Here is a 21308-nt window from a genome sequence, read left to right on the forward strand (position 1 = left end):
ACGGTGAGAAATTTTTGAAGTTTTTTTTTCAGAATTGCAAATTATTTCTCCCCACGCGTAATATTGATAGAACGCCATCGGATCGGATAAGATACGATCGCCAAATCGCTTCGGTAATAAAACGTAATTTATGACGGTGGCCGATGGCCCTTTAAGGGCCATTGAAACGCCTCGAGATTATTCAAACACTTGACTCGGTCCTCGTTGAAGAGACTTTCCCTATAAAAAAGTGAAGCGATCACCTTTGAACTCGGGGATGATCTCTTTTTTTTTCTTTCTCGCCCCCGATTCGAAAGGGACTTATAGCAATTAAATGTTTCCAATAACATTTCAATAAAAAAGTTAGACGGATTCGGCTCATTTCAATGATTTAACTTTACTTCAACAATTATTTTGCGAAAATAAATATATATGTAGATATAAAAAAATTAATTGAATTTAATTTAAGATTGAATTCTCAGAAAGCAACCATTTTATTTATATTTACGGCAATCAGCGTACTTTTTATTAAGATATGTATTTACGAGAATTATATGTATTTTTATATATCTAGATAATATGCTTTACTTTTGACATTATTCCTTGTATGTATGATATATTTAATGATGGCATGAAAATGAGATTGAACTTCAGAAGAAGTGGGCTTCTTCTTTAAGTTATTACCGGCTTAAAAAAATTGAATACATATTTATTTTGTAACAAAAATTCCAAGTAAAGCTAACAAAGGTTTCTAAGGGTTTTTCAATTTACAAAATAATCGTTTGTTGTCCCAAAAATACATATTCTATTTGAGTGTGGGCGTTTAATATGATTTTCTATATAAAAAATACATTATATATTAATAAGAACGTACGAAAGACAGTAAATTAATAATTATAACGAAACATGTTTAGTATATAAATAGTTTGTCAATTATAGTATTTTATTGTTACAATCAATATACACTCGTCATTACAGATCACTCCAATGCGACGGGTGTTTGATAACGAAATACAGAATACATAAACAATCAGAAATCATAAATACAATAATACATATACAATCAGAATATATAGCAAATACCAATTAATTATATAACAATTAATCAGAAACAATAATCATAGAGACATCTATGGATTATTTTTTAGATTTTTTTACGAAATTATAGAGATGTCTATAGAGATATCTATAGATTTCAGATTACTGTGCATAATCATTACAAATTATACACAGACAGATTTTTGTGCCAACAGGAAAATGATTTAATACCAATTTTTCAGTTATCGTTTCAGCAATGATCAGATAAAATTGGCAAACTCTGATATAGAAACGATCGATTTGGAGTCACAAAATCCCCAAATCTAACCAGCAGTTTGATGATTCGAACCTTGGTTCTCAGTGGTGCTAATTATATACGCTAACATTAAGCCAAACTGCTGGCTATGTATGAGATATTTAATAATTCCGTGTATTAAATTTGTTTGGTGCTACTTTTTAGCTCCATATTATATTATATTTATATACGGAGTCTTCTCGGGTAAAACTAGTCCTTTGTGATTCAAAGTAAAAGGAAAGTGGAAAATATATATATGTATATAATGTATATGTATTTATATAACAAATTTCGTCCTGAGATTCGTGGTCGAGTGTTGACATATCCGTTTCCCCTCACGTGTTCTGAGTGCTTCTCGTGAAGAATCCCCGTCGTTTTCTTTTATTGTGTTACAATGCCTAACTACTTTTACGGTCAAGACGGGTACTTAGGAGTTTCAACGCCGCCCCTAATCTCGGAGGACGGCCAAAGAAAGAAGAAAACGGACTGGCGAGACCGGAAAGTGGGACATAAGGGGTTAAACCGGTCGCATTAGTCGAAAGTAGCCAATTCGGTCGTGCATATGCCACGGTAGAACTATGGCGGTTAAGTCCTTAAGCATCTGGACGACATAGCCGAAAGAAAACCCAACAAGAATATTTAACTAACCACTCCCGAGATACATACATACATACATATATAATACATCAAAAATAACTAGAAACGTTAAGTACATATGTATTTATAGATAAAGTTGAGTATTCGTCTTCGTTTTTACGGTCAGGAAAAGTGATTTCATCACCATTTACAGGCATTCACCATCCACTGCTGAATAAAGGCCTTGCCAACACGTTTCTATTCGTCTCTGTTTTGCCCAACTTTCATCCATCTCAACCCAAACATTTTTTCTAATTTCATCCACCCATCTTTCTTGCAAACTTCCTTTGACATTATCTTGGGTACCATTCCAGCACTTATTTTGACCATCCTTCTACCCTACCATTGCCACTTCAACCCCTCAAATCTCTTCACTATATCCACTACTCGTGCCATACTTCTCATCTCTACATATTTTATATAATAAATTATTAACATACATATGTATGTACATAGCCTTAAATTAGCCCTGTATAAATTATTTACACATCACAAATACATAATATACAAAAGTATGCTATGTTATATTGAATTTCTATGATTCAGAAGGTTATAATTTTTATTGAAGATTTATTTTTTTTATTAAAAATATTATAAACATATGTACATATATTTTTTATTTTGAAATGATTTTTATAAATAATTTTCACAGTAAATCTTAGGTCTATTATTTGTAATGTTTACTGATCTATTGATAATTTAAAAAAATAAATCATATACATACGACCAATATTGATTTTTATTAAATTTATTTGAATTGCAATTTTAAAAGTTTTTGTCATGTATGTAAGTAGAAATAATAATGGACGACATAAAATCGTAAATATGCTTTTTATGCATCTCGTTATAATTTTATAACTGGGAAAAAGCTTTTGACTGGAACAGTTAAAGTAATTAGTAAAACAAATGCTTACGCTAGGGAACTGTTTCAAAAAAGTACTTAAAAACTCATATAGTCGTTTACGGGACATATGTACGTCATACATATGTAAATGCTATTTTCAATAATTACATACTGTTTTTAAGTAATTATTAATATTCAGTTTCAATATACATATTTACATTCATCGATTAGTTCAAACGTTATACACATAATAAATGTAACCACCCCACTGGCACCCCCTTTAAATAATATTACATGTACCTCAGTGTAAATTCAGAACAGTATCGTTACTGAAGGATAGTGATCTTGATTTAAGCCTAGTATTCGTCATATTTATGGGATAGGTATGCTAAACGGGAGTCGACTCGTATAGGTATACAATTCAAAATATCTGATTTATCGACGCAAGAAGTGAATAAATCAAAGCTGGAGATTTCAGTATTCGTGTTTGTATTATATTATATTTTGTGTACTTTGACGTGCATGTTATATAATATTACATATAAGCTGTATGTAGTGATGTGTTTTATTCGTGTTTTATAGTACGATATTTATGGTGTTCTGATGGGTGATAAAAGTTGATAGTCTTATAGATCATCCTATAAGCTTCCATTAAAGCTCATGTGAGGTTATCGGTTACCGGATAGCGGTATAGTTTTATGACACTAAAAAAGTACTACGGAATCTTTGAAGAAGAGAATGGAGGGGTAGAGTTTCACAACCTTTTGACCTATTTTTAAAATTTATATTGATATATTATATATATTGTTTTGGGGGAAAAATGCCCAGAATCTTATCTAAATTGTCTTTGAAAATTAATATAATATCAAGTCAATATACACTTCTATAGATTTCATATAAAATAAAGCAACCATTAATTATTTAATGCGTTTTTCCGTACTGATGTATCATTAAAATAAATACTTATAACAATCATACTAAGAACAATGAAAAGGGATTATATTAAAAATTTATTTAGTGTATACATACATATGTATGTTACAGTCCAAATGCTCACTACAGTTCGTTCATGAACATACTAGCTTGTTCATACACGAACTATTGGTTTTAGTTGAAGTGCCAACAATAAAAGCTAACTTTAAATTGCTGACAAAATCTTTGAGATGTCAAAACGTCAAATATTTAAAAGGGAAATCCGATGAAAACTACAATAAAACGTTGCTAACATTCCCGTTATATTTTGCAACCCAAGATAAGCTTACACGTTATGCCAAATAGTTTGTGTATGAACAAAATTCATAGTTCGTTTGTCAATTTGTTATTTTTTGCACTTTGTCAGATTGGTTCGTGTGAACAAACTTTTACACTTGTACACTTGGACTGTAACATACTCGTATATATACATATGTATGAATGTACATAAAGATTTAAAATACGTGGAGTGTATAGTATTTAATATTTTTTATATATTTATTTGAAGTATTAAACGTTAAATAACATGTGGCGCAAAAAGCGTTGAAGTACTCAATTTTTTCCGCAGGAAAAAAATTTATTTTCGTACAAATTATATCATGTTTATTACTGTATTTAAAATACATTTACAAGGTAATAATATAATAACCAAGGGAAAATTTTCATTCCAACTTTTATGTACTGTATAAAACAATACACTACGCACGCAAGTTTTTTTTCTAAATTGTAAGGCCTTAATACCTAAATAAAACAAAACGGCCACTGAAATACTGAACATACATAGCTTCATTCAAGATTCTTCTTCCAATTATGCCTTTTGAGAAAACTTCTCCTTTGCGTAGCATTTCCATTTACGAAGTTTGAGAAGAGCCGTCCTTAAGCGCATTTGCAAAAAGCACTATTGGGAAATTCGATCGACGAACAATGGCGTACGTAACCGATATTTAATGCAGGTATTAACCCCCTACCGACACGAGTATATTATATAATATAAATCAGATGTGCCTGGGAAGGGTCGATATCGACCCCTAGGGGTCACTGTGGCGAGGTCCGATAACACGGTGAGGAGGTCGACAAGCCATTCATAACCGAAACCAAGAAACAATATGTAATATACAGTCAACGTTTGCTTATCACACGAGGATATTTCTTACAAGAATTATGTATATATGTATGTACATACATACATATATGACAGGTTATAAAAATTGTTTTGGTTATATAAAAGTTGGAACTATTATACTTCTAGATCAGGATTTATTCAATAATACAGTTGTTGTTTTAAAGCGATTCATTTATTTCACAACTGTATTGTGCGTTTGCTTTAAATACATATTAACTTATTGGAATTATCAATTGTTTCGTTTATTATGGTCATTTATTATACTTTATAAAAAATTTAGTGGCTTTGATGCAATACTATGGACTGACTTTAAATCGGAAAGGTTAACTCATTATTTTTGTTAAGAACCATCATTCTTGCCCTATTTAATAATGTATTTAAGTATTATTACAATTTAAAAGCGACATTTTTTTCTTGTCAAAGCTTATGCTAAGGATGTATTGATTCGTTCAAAAGAAAAAAAAATTGATAAGTAATTAAGATGTATTTTTTAAATGAGCTTGATAGCTAAGATAATATATAAATAAATAATAAATAAAATAAACAGGAAGTATGACTTTTTCGTTTTAGAAAAGTCGAATATATTGTTACTAAATTTATCGAGCTGAGTATTTATTAGTGCTTCCAATCCCGGAAGGTTTCGTCAGCACAAGGATTGCGGTTTTGGGAAATTTCGATCCCGGGAAATAGAAATAATATAGAATACTGTGTACTATATGAAAAAAATATATAATATACAGTATTCGTTTATTTATTTTTATTATACAGATCTGAATTTAATTTTTATTTTTTATTTTAAAATAAGTTCGAAGTTAGCTAAAACGAAACAATCCATCTAATATAAAAACTCAATTTAATTGATATATGTATATATCGAAGATCTGGACATATAAATATTATAATAAAATGTACTTACATCAAAATAGATAATCTTCGTACGATTAACAGAAACAACAGCGTCTTAGTACAACACACACACCGCGTAACGAGATCTAAACACTTGAAAATCCTCTGTATGACTGAGAAAATCATATTCGATCCTAAATAACACAGGTCTCATAAAAATAAAAAAAATGTCAATATGCTTCAAATATCATTGCAGTTGAGGACAAAATCTGCAATACAATTCAGGCCGTGCTTAATATTTCGAGGAAACGGCGAGCTGGGGTGAAACGCTTCAGTGCAAACAAATGTATTATGACTGTTATTGTTCGGTGTATAATGTTGTTACACGATTTTTCCATATTATTTTTAAAGAAATTTCTGCCAGCACCGTAATCCTGGTATTCAGACTAGTTTCAGCACCGGGATTCACGGTACCAGAAAACACCGGGATCCCGGGATCCCGGTACCTGGGATCCCGGGATTGGAAGCCTTAGTATTTATGTATACCTATCATTATTTTGTATTTATTTATTTTATTTTATAATAGTAGTAGTAGTAGTTCTTTGCATATGTATATAAACATATACATATGTAACAATTATTAATAAAGAATAAAAATTAAAAAAAAACTTTACTTAACTATTTATTAATACGGTGGTGTTGTTATAGGGCTACCAGTAATCTGTCAATATTATTTATTTTCTTAATTTCATCTGGTAGCTTATTGTAATTAACAACACCTTCATATAATATGTTTTTCCTATTTTTATTTAACTTTAAATTCTTTACTCATAACTTATCACTACCCCTAGTACCATAATTATGTATGTATATTTAATCCTCTTACAAAATACTTATTCACATATACATACATATGTATATACATTTTCGTATCTAGCTTATAAATAAAGACTAACAAACATAATTTCAGAGTATATCCCTAACATTCGTCCAATTAAATTCATTCAACGTGGATTTTATTTTAGTATATTAATTAACTTTTAGAATTATTCTATATTTCCTTAATTGTATCATTCACTAAATTTAAAACAGATCCACATTACATAATATGTGGTCGGACAATTGCATTATACATATATACTCTAACTTAAATATTTCTGTACAGCACCTTTCTCAATCTACACGGTACACCTAGTTTCTTAGCTACTTTTTGTACACATCCAATTTTTTTTAGTTAATACGAAATAATTTGCATTAAGTAGTACATAGACTAACTTTGAAGGCTTTGACTCAAAATGAAAAATAAAAAAAAAATAGCATTTGTATTAATACTTTACTATAGTTGAAAGGCTGAAGAATATCCTCGACGAGAACCAACCTTTAGAACAGGCAGGATTTAGGGCAAATTTCAGCACAATGGACCACCTCCAAGTAGTTGGCGAACTAATCGAACGCGCCAACGAATATCAACGGCCATTGTGCCTAGGTTTCGTCGATTATGAGAAAGCCTTCGATACAGTGAGCCAAAATGCAGTACTTAACGCTCTACAAACACAGGGAGTACCGGAACCCTATGTGGGGCTGTTAGCTGCAATATATAAGAATGCCACAGCTTCGGTTAAATTTTTTTCAGGTACAGATAGATTTAGCATAGGAAAAGGAGTAAGACAAGGAGATACAATCTCGCCCAAGTTATTCAATGCGGTGCTTGAGGGAGTTTTCAGGAACTTGGAATGGGACAAAGCCGGAGTAAGCATCAACGGTCGCTTCTTGAGTCACCTTCGGTTCGCAGACGATATAATTTTAATAGCTCGTGATTCAGCTGACCTACTTAACAGACTAACACAGCTAGACAGGGAAAGTAGAAAAGTAGGATTGAAAATTAACGTAGATAAGACCAAACTAATGTTCAATAGTTATTGCATGCCTGATAGCATCCCATTAGATGATAAACCAGTAGAAGTAGTAAATAATTATTTATATTTAGGTCAAATAATTGACATGTCTGGTAGTAAAGATGAAGAGATAAAGAGACGTATGAAATTAGGATGGAGTGCATTTGGACGGATGAATGCTGTTTTTAAATCAAAAATGCCACTCTGCCTGAAGAAAAAGATCTTTGATCAATGCGTTTTGCCAGTGATGACGTATGGATGTGAAACTTGGACACTGAACACCAAGATGCTACATAAAATCCAATGCATTCAAAGAAGTATGGAGCGCTGTATGCTTGGCATAACGAGGAAATACAGAAGGCGGAACACATGGGTGAGAAGTATGACAAGAGTAGTGGACATAGTGGATAGAGTGAAGAGATTGAAATGGCAATGGGCGGGTCACGTAGCTAGGAGGATGGACGAAAGGTGGACAAAAGAAGTGCTTGAATGGTACCCGAGAGAATGCAAAAGGGTAAAAGGAATACCGCAAGGAAGATGGGTGAACGAAATTAGGAAAATGTGCGGGGTGAGATGGATGAGTGTTGCGCAAAACAGAGACGGGTGGAAGCGTGTTGGAGAGGCCTTCATCAAGCAGTGGATGGCGAGTGGCTGTAAATGATGATGATGATGATAGTTATATAGGATCATAAGAAATGGTTGCACATTTTATCAAGTGATTTTTTAAACGATGTTAAAAAAAATGGCATGTCTGTATATTTATTTCCACGAACTACCGATCCTTACGACATAATATAACATTTTAACCCGTTTCGAGCCGGTTATAAAATTTCGATAAGTATTTTGCTGAGAGCTTGTTGAAACGACGTGTTATCTTAGAGGGTAGCGAGCGCATACATATAGCTACATAGGAATGTGTGAGTCGGGAGAGAGATAGGGGATGATTGCACCGCCCCAAAGCGGCCATTAAATTTTGCGAGGTCTCATCGGAGTGGGGCTTATTGGATTGGAGGTCTTGAGGTACTCTACCAACACCGCTAATTACCTGTAATTTCGCACAGCGTCACAGTTCTCCCTTTAGCCCCGGCGTATGTTACGCTGTCGGGTTTTGATGAAATTTAACCGGAAGCTTAGGTACGCAGTGGGTGGCTGGTGGTTTTGATCAGCATTCAATTGAGTTTGAGTAAATCGCGAGGTTAGTTGTGGGGTGCGATTCGATATCAAATTTAACCGCTCCTCAGTTTCCCGAGTTTGAAATATTTACACACTGTTCAATGGAGTGCCGGGAGTGGTGCGAGTGTTGTGCGTTTCGAGTGATGAAATAATTTTGCGTTGTGCCATGTTAAAGTGATTAGATTAATTTGTGTCTAATTGCATATATGTACATATATTTATTTATTATTATATACATATATACCAGGAAGGCCTAACAGGTAAACCCCAATGCGCCTTCCTGGCAAATTACAGACAATGCAGCATTTTTATTACATAAGTCGCTGAATTACGAGACACTGAAAACTCGAAACTAACGAGACATCTATGAATTTTAACTTGTACATTAAACATACTCAAACAGTGGTGACATAGTAAGTAGGAAGGTTTTTAGCCAATTTTAAATCGAGGAACCGTTTAAACAATGAAATCAGAAAAATTGGCAAACTCTGATAGGAAACGATCGACCTGGAGACACAAATATTCAAGTCTGACCAGCAGCATTACAGATATACTCGGAATAAATTATTTTCAATCGAGGTCAACTCACGGGATCGAACCCGGCGCCTCTCGGTACTAGGCAAAAGCCCAACAACTGAACCACGCTGCTGGCTAAATATGTATATATATTATGTATGTAGTGTTTTCACCTCACGAAGGCGATTTAAAAAATAAAAATTTGTTTAAACAGATAATTCTTCTATAAAAATATAATGCGCTGGATCATTTCAGCTTTTTCTTTTCTGACATCTAAGAATATAAGAATAATAACCAGCAACGTGGGTTAGTGTATCATGCTTTCGAGCAGAGTGGTCACTAGTAGCTGCTGGTTTGTGACTCCAGGTCGATCGTTTCCTATCAGTGCCAATTTTTCTGATTTTTATTACAAGGCTCTTCTATATTTCACTTCGCTAATTGGTCTTACAACAACTTATTATAATATATCCTACATTCGTCCGATAGTTTTGAAACTTTGCCATTTTGCGCGGTTTGGTCAAAAATTTATATTCAAATCAATTACGCCAGTACGATGGTTAAAAATAATCGTAATAGACACGTTTGAAAATGCTACAATTTTTACCAAGTAGTAGCCTTATATATTTGTCGTTCCACCACCCTCTCGTTTTGTCAAATTTTAATTGCTTAAACGCCTATAACTTTTTATTTTTCACACTAAATCTTATAAATTTGCAATATGGGTGATCATTATCTCTTATATATTTTTTTTTACTTCACTCATAGGTTATATAATCAATGTTAAAATGTTTATATTTTGATGGTAATAATTAAATATGCTTGATATGCCCAATGCCTCAGGCTCAACTGTCATTCTGACATTTGAGCTTGTGACTGACATCTCGCTGTACGAATTGGTCGATCTTTTTGTTTTGTTTTCAACTTGTTGACGTAGGTTATTTAAAATGTTTGCTTTAAAATTGGCATATCCTTTCCAATCTCTCATGTAAATCTCAAGTTATTCAGCGTATCGAGGTGTGCCGATTTGTATAATGAAATGCTACAAAATTCTCCATACTTGTCACTGTGGATGATATTTGTATGAATTCGCATTGTATAAATGCTTGTATTGATTGTATTGATCGAATTGTATCTGTATTAGTAAACTCGTCGCTTTGGAGCGATCTGTAAAGGCGAGTGTACATTTTCGATTGAAATAAAAATAAAATAAGCAAAATAAAGAAAACACTACATCGTGCATCATGCTTATTTTTTAAATTTCATTATTTTTCTTTTCCTTTCGTATTTATTTCCGTTTTATTGACAAACACATTTAGCGCGTTATAGAGTTGACATTTGTATCGTATGTGTACTGATTATATTTATGGACATCTTTTTCCAGTGTTTGTCGTAGCTCAAAGACAAAAACAATTAAACATATCAGTCGATCAATATTTAAATATACATATATATATTATACAAATATTGTGTTGTGAAAAAATGGTTCATCTGTTGGCAGTAGGATTACTGGTATTTGAAGAACTATTATGACAGACAAATTACTAGAAAGTTGTCTGTCCATTTATTTACAAACAAAACTTTCTGTTAATGACCATCTTGGAAGATAATAAGTGTTGTTTTTGATGATTCTAAATAAAAATCAAGAATATTCTTTTATACAGGAGGCATTGATCTATCGGTACATACATACAAATGTACAAAGTATCTGTTAAATTTATTTTATTAATTTGTGATTTTAACTCTATGTGTAACAAAAAATGTTATTTGGAGTTTTTATAATTTTTTTATAAATGACAAAAAATAACGTAACGTGCCGTCGTTTAATATTCACTGATTTACGTTCGATCTGCCATTTGTAAATTAGTAATTTCGTTACAAAAAAGCGGACGCAGCTTATGTCAGAGTTCGACATATTTATTATCTTGTTTGTTTGATATATATTTTCAAGACAAAAGAAATAAAGTAAAAACGGAAAACGCTTTTAACATCTAGAATTCTTTGAGGTGAAGGCGGAATGGGTTTCGGGGGAGGAAAGAGGGTTTGCGATGGTAAAGAGGGTTCGTAAACTTCTTGATTGGATCGAACATTCAGAAACAATTTGGATATAAATATAATAATAACGTTCGAAAGGGAAACAAAGCGAATTTGACGTAAATATTGAAAAGTTACCGAATTCCACCCATTAGAATCCTAAGTACATATGCGGATGATTTGTTTCGGAAAAAAGACATAAAATGATAAAAACAAAAAACATACATCCGAATGCTTGATTCAATATTTAAAAAGTGTCTTACAAACTGCGAGCGGAGCTTTGCAAAATTTAGATCAACAATAACACACCGCATACTAATGTACATACATACATATATATAATAAATCGATGTCAAAATGAACGTTTTTATCATTTAGTTGTATAATATGAATGAATCTCGAGTGTATAATATATGTACATACACATATATGTGATTCGTATATAATTTGAATACGAGCGAGTTCCCGTTCTGAAATAAGGTCAAAATCCGGATTTCAAACATAACACTACTACTTTGTATCCGAATTTAAATGCAAATTGGCGAGTGCGAATTCACATTTTCATAAAATATGCAAATGCTTTTACACGAATGCCAACAATACGTTTCAAGTATCTACTTTCGTATCCTCCGTTTTCAATTTAAAAATTATTTACCTCTGTACTATAAAAATAATAATGTATATGTGTCATTTTTGTATACAGATAAGGCAAGTGCCTTATCTGTATACAAAAATGAAAAACGTGTAAGTACACGTTGTTGTGTAAGAGACAGATGTATACAATCACCATACATCCGTCTCGCTCTTTCGCATGCAAGGGCTAAACTAAGTTTTTAGACCTTTCGCTCGGAAGTCCACCTATCACACGGAGCATCAATCGTAAAAACCAGGACTTGTATCAGCGAGGGCTTTACCTAATGGAAATATTCTCCTTTGTTGATTATGCAAGATTGCTCTCATACATATGTACTTACATATATATGTACATACATATATAATATAATATATTTTGTTTTCATAATAATAATAAATATTTCGTTTATTTTCTACTGTACAAAATAAAGCACTGATTCATATGGGATTAAGTAATACATGTACTCTTGACAATTTTCTTTTCGAAAAAAACCGAATGAAAACACGAATGTAAGAGGCTTCACTTGGTTAGCTCCGAGTAGGAAATTTCTTATTTTTTCTCTAAATTTGAAATCAATATACACAATATACGTTTTTTATATGTATGTACTTATGAGAAAATTGTAGAACAAAGAGTTATTGATCCCCATTTATTTAAGAATAGAGGAATTTCAAGTACTCCTTAATACATATGTACATATACCATTGATGTATAATACACCAGATGGGCCCAGACGTGTTATTTTGGTCGGAGATTTTGTCTTCACTAACTGAGGGGTGTGGGGGGTTTAACTACCGGGGAAGTTGGGTGTTTTCCCTACGACGCAGCGGTACCTACCTACCTACATACTAAGAGAAACTGTGCATGCGCCAAAAGGGAGACAAGTATAACACGTGAGGGCGGATCTAGTATATTCTAGATCTATGACATGTACATATACTTCCAAGCCCATATCTGTAAAGCGTGAATTTTTTATCTATCTCATAATTATTATAATTTTCCATTAACCATCCACTTCTGGATGAAGGCATCTCCAACACGGGTCTATGTGACGAGACAGAATGTTAAATTTCAGAAAACACAAATATCGGAAGGCAAAGATCGAAAATCGAAAAATCTTAAGTCGAAAGATCAAAAAAAAAATGGTGCATGGTAAACGGTACACACTCACGTACATACTCACTTAATTTGCGTGAGCAGGATATAACAGGAACAAGAGGAACAGGCTTTTCCTCCCGTATTAATGTGCGCGCGCAGAATACGGGAAGAAAAGCATGCTCCTCTTGTTCCTGTTGTATCCTGCTCGCGCAAATTAAGTGAGTATGTACCGTTTACCATGCACCACTTTTTTTCGATCTTTCGACCAAAGATCTTTCGATTTTCGATCTTTGCCTTCCGATATTTGCGTTTTCTGTAATTTAACATTCTGTCTCGTCACGGAGACCGCTCCAACACACTTTCATTCATCTCTGTTTTGCGCAACTTTCATCCATCTCACCCTAAATTATTTTTCTAATTTCGTCTTTCCATCTTCTTTGCGGCTTTACTTTCGCCCTTTTAGCACTTCCTTTGTCCACCTTTCATCCATTCTTTTAGCCACGTCACCTTATCTTCATACAAATGTGCGTAGGAAGTATTCGTATTGGGAAGGTTCTGAAATATCATATTTGATCTAAATTTTCATACATTTGTTACAGATATGTGCTGTTTGCGCATCGCCGAGTTGCGCATTTCACCCCCAGCGGTGCAGCGAGGTGCGCGCGCAACATTAGAGTGCCTGTACGATTTGCAAGGTGCGCCCCTGTACTGTGTCAAGTGGTACAGGGGGCGGCACGAGTTCTACAGGTACACCCCAGGAGATAGACCCCATGCCAGGATATTCCCCTTCTCAGGAATCTACGTAGATGTGAGTATACTTGACCACCATTTAAATCTATGTTTAATAAGAGGCCGTAGGACCGCCCACTGTTGATGTGTGAGGTCTTCGCCATATTTTTAGATATTCACACAAAATCATTTAGTGGGTGGGCAGTCCTATAGTCTTCTGCAATTGTATTTACATTTCTATGCTTGGAGTTGTTAACTTTATGGATGCAGTTTAGCTTAAATACATATGATATGTATAAGGTTTTTAAATGATTCAAATTTATTTTAAACTTTAATTAAAAATAGAAAAGTAAATAAAAATGCAAATTGAGTTTCAATAGTTGGTCTTTGGAGTGTTCCTTATATGCATCTTTTTTAAGTTTCTTTTGTACTTTACAAGTCAAAAACTATTAAAAAGTTTTAAAGCTATTTTTAATATGAAAATTTAAAGTGAAATTGAAATGCAATTATGATTGAAACATGCTGTTATTTAATGTGAATTATCTTTGCTCATTATTCGAATGTGTTTTTATTTACTGGTTTCAACATTGCAAAGCGAGTTAATTGAGTCGATTACTTGTTTGAGATTATATTAACTGTCATTTTATATTTAAGATAAATAAGATAATGTTTGAGTTCCGACTTCAATAGCTTTGATGTATGTATGTATGTACTTACTAATAGCATGTAAATAAACATATATGTATCATACATGTATAAATGTATGTATATATGTTTTTTTGATAACTTTATTTGGAAATCAGAATTTTAGAGATGGACACAATTAATCAATTAACTTCACATGTTTTTTCAATTGCTTATTAGGATCATAATTTAGATTCAATGTATTAAATTGAGTGTGTAAGGAATGTATCGCAGAATCAGATTTGTTATTGTTTAGTATCATTCGATATGATAGATTAATTTAATAATATTATTCGACAGTATGAAATTGCATTGTGTAATATTGAATAAGCACTTATTTTGTGAATGATATTAGAGATGAAAATTCAGTATTGTATTTCATACAATTAATTATCTCTCTGTCCCTTGCGTAACATGTATTTTGATAGATAATTAAATCTATTTTGATAAAATGTGATAGTTAAAATATCAATATTTCATTTCCTTCCTGTTTTAAAAAATAGTTTTAATTTCAAAAATAATAATTATCATATATACAATGAAAAATATAAAGCAGTTGCCTAGTTCAGCCCGCGAAGTGTCCATTTTTTCCTCTCGCTGAATCTTTTTTTGTGACCATTGACCTAACGACTGGCTTATTTCTGATGGTGACTATATGTATGTATGTACATCGGATTTTGACCAGAACAGAGATCTTCTTGGGGTGTGGGCAAGTTAACAATAGGCCGTATTGATAAATTTTATTGTTATTGTATTGTATTGTTATTGTTAACGTAACACATAACATATATGTATATACATATAAGTTAAATAATATCCAAAAGCTAGCGGAAATATAACAAACAACGTTCTTTTCTTCCACTATTAACCCGAACATGTCCTTGGCACATGTACTATTTTTTTAGTACAAAGTTTTTAGAAAATATTCAAAATTTATATCAGATATCCATTTATTTGCTACTAATAACTACAACCAATATTGCATTGTTCACTTTTTATTTAAAAAATAATTTAAATTTTATAAATTACAATAATTCTATGAAAAGTATAAAGCAATTGACAAGTTCAGCCTCTGAAGTGACCATTTTTTCATTCTTGCTTTCAATTATAAGGTGCCCATACGTCCCATTTTGGCCGGAACAATCTCGTTTTTTACATACTTGACGTTCGTCCCGGCGTTTTCGTAAAATTGTTTGATTTTTCTCGTTTTGTCCGTCCACTGATGCACAGAAAAACGTTTATTTTTTCGATATTGTTTTATTGTTATATTTTTCCTTGTTTCTCCAAATCAATTTGATTTCCAATAACAAATATTAATATATAAATATAAATTTATATACATACAATATATTCATTTTAAGTAAAATTTAAATATTTTTTAACATGACTCATTTTACATATGTATTTCTGAAGGAAAAATCGCTTTGTGCTATTATTTTCATCATAAATATTTTTAAATAACTAAAGAATAATATTATATCATATAAATTTTTAATATTCTTTCATTTCTTCTTTTAAAGAAATGTATGTTATCGTAAAAATTATATTACCTAACAAAAGAAAAATGAAAATCAAACAATTCAAAATTTTCAATTTCATATAATTAATTAAAAGAAAGCAAGAATATCTTTTTGGAAAATTTTAATTAATTTATTTGCTAATATGATACGCTTAAGAAAATAAATGAGCCTGCGGCGCAAAGAACATCTATCTATTTATTATATTGGTTCTTTTTAATTTTGTTTCTATTTTCTTTGTACAGATGAATAGTATATTCTGAAAAAAAAAAACATAATTCTCTGACAATATTAATGGTTATTCGAGGGAAAAATTATAAAATTTTTGGGGAACGTCCCGTTTTAAGTCCAGGGAAACATGGTCACCATCGACTAAATACCATCCGACACATAGTGACAATAGTAAAATAAATTAATCTTTATAAAACAGAAAACTTTTGCGGTTTAATCCAATCTATGTATATTTAGGTTCGTTATAGATTAAATTTATAAAGTAATGTATCATCGATAAATTATAATAAAAAAAAAACATTTCGATTATTTAAAAGCAAAAATTTTACTGTAGAAAAGCTTATTATATAATATTGTAAATACATATAAGTTTATCATATCGATACGAGAGTTGGTATAGATTGTCGTAGATGCTTCGACATGGATTTCTTTTATCGTCAGGCACAAAATTGGCGATGCTCAAAGATTCGGACCGGTCGGTCCAAATTCACAACATAAAATTTCAACGCAGGGCTCGAAAGGGTTAACGGTTATTCACGTGCGATTCCGTGTAGGGGAAAAATGAGAATTTATCGTCGAGTCGAGTGATACACAGTAGATAAACGAAGTGGACGGTTCGGGTCGAGCCATGTAGTTCGCCATATCCACAAAATAGGTCCCATAAGATGCCTGGGGCTTTGGCGTGACCTATACTTGTCTTCCATGGGGGGGTGGGGGGGGATTAGGCTTTAATTTCACGTGAAATAATGACCAACTCGTCACACTTACGGACCCAAAGCCCCGACTGAGCCGCGCTGGGTCACATTGACGTTTATTGTGTTTAGGTTTTCCTCACATAAGAGTAGTTTTTCACTTAGTGCAATTATTTTGGACGCAGCATATTTCGTTAACGTTTTTGTATGTATTTTTTTTTTGAAAATGAATTGGTTTTTGCGTTCCCGGAATTGTTTATAGCGTGTGTGTGGTTTTGTCGCCAGCTACCATTAATCGATTTTGACAGTTATAAAACGGTATAATATTGCGCTTGACGTTTTGTTTACGACTTTAATTTATTTTATTTGTTATGAAATCTGCGTATTTTTTTTTTTTTGACTTATTATTATCAAATTTATCAGTGCTTGTAACGCCTACGCTGTGATGAATTCCGTTTCGTTCTCATTTTCCGAATTCGAGGAAAACATATTTGAAACTTAAAAAGCGTTCAATCTTTTGGGTATATATATACATATATTAAACTTCAACGCTAAAGAAATATAAAATTATTCAATAAAAAAATTGTGATTTTCTTTATATTTAAATTGGAAACATCAATAGAATTAAGTGAATGTGAATATTAATTTGATTGGAATATAATATTAAATTTTTAAATACAAATTAATTTCTTTTTAGGTTTTTGTCTTATTATTTTTCTTTTAATTTTATTTCCTCTAGATTTAGTTGTTTTTTGGTTTTAATTTTGTTTTGAATCTTGATCTATCTTATTTGATTTTACATCTTTGTATTATAAGTAACAATTCCTTTGGATATATCGGCTATGTCGCCTCTCCTAAGTATCTTTAAATAAATAACATTTTTAATCATTATAAATGGATACAAAATAAAATGAACGATCGAAATTTTGATAAAAAGTTATTGATTGATCAATATTTAAATTAAATAGGTAGTTTATTTTGATAATATTTCAAAATATGAAATCCGAAAATTCAATTGTGCTATTACGCATATTGAAATGAATATAACTTGACATTTTACGTCAAAACAGGTCATTTGGCCTCCTTATATTTCATAAAATTTGTAATATTTTTGGGTATTTTTTGTATTCAAATTAAAGATATTCAAATTCAAATCAATATAAAATTTATTTATTTATAGTTTTGGATCATTGTGGCATTACAGGAAGAACCTAATGCGCCACAATGGCCTACATTTGAAAAAGAGAAGAAAAACAAAAAATAAAATAAAGTAAAACACATAAAATAAAAAGCAAAAGCAGAAAAACATGATAAAAAAATCAAATGAAAGAATAAATAAAATCCTCAAATTTCATTCATAGTTTCATATTGAACAAAAGAAAAGTAGTATATAAAATGTACACATTTAGGAATTTATTTTACATTTTCGTAGGGAAAGAATCTTGCATAATGTATGTATTTATTATCAAGAAAATATAAAAAAATTTCATTATATTTGTAATATTTTAATAAAATACATATATTTATTATTATTCCAGTATAAATGTATGTAGAATAGAGTATTAAATCTCACGTTAATAATAAAAAATTCGAGTAAATGCGAAAAATTAAAACAAAAGTTTATAGTTGAGAACTTAAAATTTACGAGCGCACGCAGTTTCCTTTAAATTAAATAATATTTCAGATTTTTTTCACGCAAATGAAAAATGGGGGTTTCCTTCAGAGTCAGACCTTCCGCTCGCCGAGGAGAAATATTTTATTTCGCAAACAAAAAAAATCTGCAAAAAAACCGTTCATTTTAATCGTCTCCTCTGAGAACGCTCATCGTATTAGATTATCCATTTATCTCGCCAGCTAAATAATATCAATTTTCACGCTAGGAAGGTCACGTTATGGGGGGTAAGTTTTCAAAAGGCACTAACCTAGCACACATACACACCCAGAAACTGGGTCATAAATTTCATAATGAGGAATGGCGTAATTTTGAAGTGGCGTGAAAGCCTCCGACAATGTTCCCGGATTTGCCACGTTAACGATACTTAATGTGATGATATGCACATACATCAACCGTAATGCACACTCTATTTCTTTTAGTGAGGATTTTATGGGTGGAGGGCGTTAATGCGATACCGCAAAAAAGATATATAGAGGAAAATCCAGACGTATATTTCAAAGAGAGTGTATACATATATGTCATCATCAACGTTGTACTATGTATGTACATACCTACGTGAAAAACTAGACAGCGTTATAAATACTGTGTATATGTATTATATAAAAACGACCTACACACAGAAGTTGATGAGAAATTTACTGTTTAATATCTGGCTTGGATTATCTTTTCACATATTTCGCTCTTTAGTATGCGATAGCCAGTGTCATGAAATATCTGAGATGTTTTTCTTTGATTATGCCAATGGGTGCCGCTTAACTTTTGTATGTGGATTAAAAAGTTATATTATATGTACCTCATAGTTTTTTATGATTAATTTTGGTTTCAAAATGTTGTAAAATTTTGGTGTCAACCTTTCTAACATATTTATGAATTGTATATGTAGATATTTTTGACGTGTCTGAATTTAATTTGAAACTTTTAAAGTTGCGACTGAGTATTTACATATGTACGAGTATAATGTAGAAATGTTGACAGGAATTTTTTATACATATATAAATAAATAGATTAATGGTATGTTTGAATTTTTTTTAAATATTAAGAAATTATTCGAAATAAGAATTTTTATTATTATTTTGTTAAAAGATGATTTGGTTGAATCAGATTGTCTAACTCAAAAAAAAAGTTTTTCGAAAGATAAGAAAAATGTAATTAAAATAATATCAAATCTTTAAAATCGTTTTTGTAGAAAAATATCAGTTAAATTAATATATTAAGTTTAAGATAATAAATCTTTAACTTATGTATTTTTTACGATATTAAATTAATTATGTTTTATATGCTATGTAAAAATGTTGTTAAAATAACCCTGTATACATTTGATCATTAACTTCGTTTATTTGGTCAGTAAATAGATGATCTGTAAGTTATATGTATTATCGGTCACCTGTTTGTCAAAAAATAATTAAAAAATAAGTGGTTACCTACGAATACATATAACTGTTGTCACTGATTGTTTGTTAAGTTACTGACCGTTATTTGATAAAAATAATTTGCCATTTAAATTGTAAACGTTAAAAACGCTCGTTATATGGTAAATTAAAAAGCCGACAATTTGAATGGTCAGTTCTTTTCAAAAAATGGTCAGTTTTTTTACCAAAACTTGGAGATAATAGTGTACAATAAACATATGTATATAAAAATGAACGGCCAGTAAATCACTTAATGTATTTTTTGATAAACAGACCATAGTTGGGCAGTCAGCGATCGACCAAATCAAACGTGATTTGAGCAAACAAATACAGGCCTTTCGAAAATATAATATGAATGTTTAAAAAAATAAAGTAAAATTATAGTGTGAAATTATGTAGTAATATAATAATAAAGTAGACTCCATTAAGTCGTGGTAAGCATCGATATTGAGTACTGATCACTAAAAATCTCGAGGTCGAATTATCTCACGATTACAAAACTTCATCTATTGATACTTTTTATATATATGTTTTTATATAAAAAATTGTATACTAATAAATAACTTCACAAAATGGTTCGACTCAATATTAATTAAGTCAAATTATTAATGTGACTAATTACTATAGCGTGAATATTAATGTTGTGTTTTTGTTGACAGTTGTCCGAGTCGAATTCTACACAAGTGATGTTGCAGAAGGTCGGATTTGCACTCTCTGGCAATTTCAGCTGCGAAGTTTCAGCTGATCAAACATTTTCAACAGCCATAGCTTCGGCACACATGGAAGTCGTCGGTAAGCGATTGATATTACATATTTAATAGTTCAAAAATTAAATTTCAACTACGTAAATCCATTCGCCCAGTATTCAAACGTTTCCTAGTAAATCATATTTGTAGTAAAGCAGTCGTTTCAATTCGAGACGTGAAAGGGATTTTTTTCGGTTCGTACGCGCCCTGTCTGCAGCCTTTCTTTTCGTGAGATATGAGATAATTTATAGCTTTCTCCTTACATTACAATAATTTTATACGCCACTGTTCACTTTCGGAATTATTTCGTGAGAATGTTCCGTTTCAACTGTATTTTTTTATGTATTTTATTCGGCCCCTTTCTGGGTTTGCGACAGCACCCAGAAAGCTGTCGTCCTTTAGATGGATGAGTTCCGATTTATTACATTTACATAGTCAAACTTCACAGTCTATAAAAATATGTATGTATGTTTGGATGTAATTTATTGCGCATTAATCTTGACAAAAGTGACGTGAAGTAATGAAAATTTTTCAAAGAATTCGTA

The 21308-nt window shown here is 31.5% G+C and overlaps 1 protein-coding gene across 2 annotated transcripts in view; it reads left to right on the forward strand.

The window, feature by feature from the left end:
- Window positions 1–21308, forward strand: part of LOC143919044 (uncharacterized) — a 99650-nt gene that overhangs the window by 68458 nt on the left and 9884 nt on the right. For both annotated transcript variants that reach the window (XM_077441224.1, XM_077441223.1), the window contains exons 2-3: window positions 13680–13888; window positions 20677–20809. In XM_077441224.1, coding sequence (XP_077297350.1) covers window positions 13680–13888; window positions 20677–20809 — 342 coding nt within the window. The remainder of the gene's footprint in view (window positions 1–13679; window positions 13889–20676; window positions 20810–21308) is intronic.

This window comes from Arctopsyche grandis, chromosome 11 (genome assembly GCF_051622035.1).
Source record: "Arctopsyche grandis isolate Sample6627 chromosome 11, ASM5162203v2, whole genome shotgun sequence".
Classification (NCBI taxonomy): Eukaryota; Metazoa; Arthropoda; class Insecta; order Trichoptera; family Hydropsychidae; genus Arctopsyche; species Arctopsyche grandis.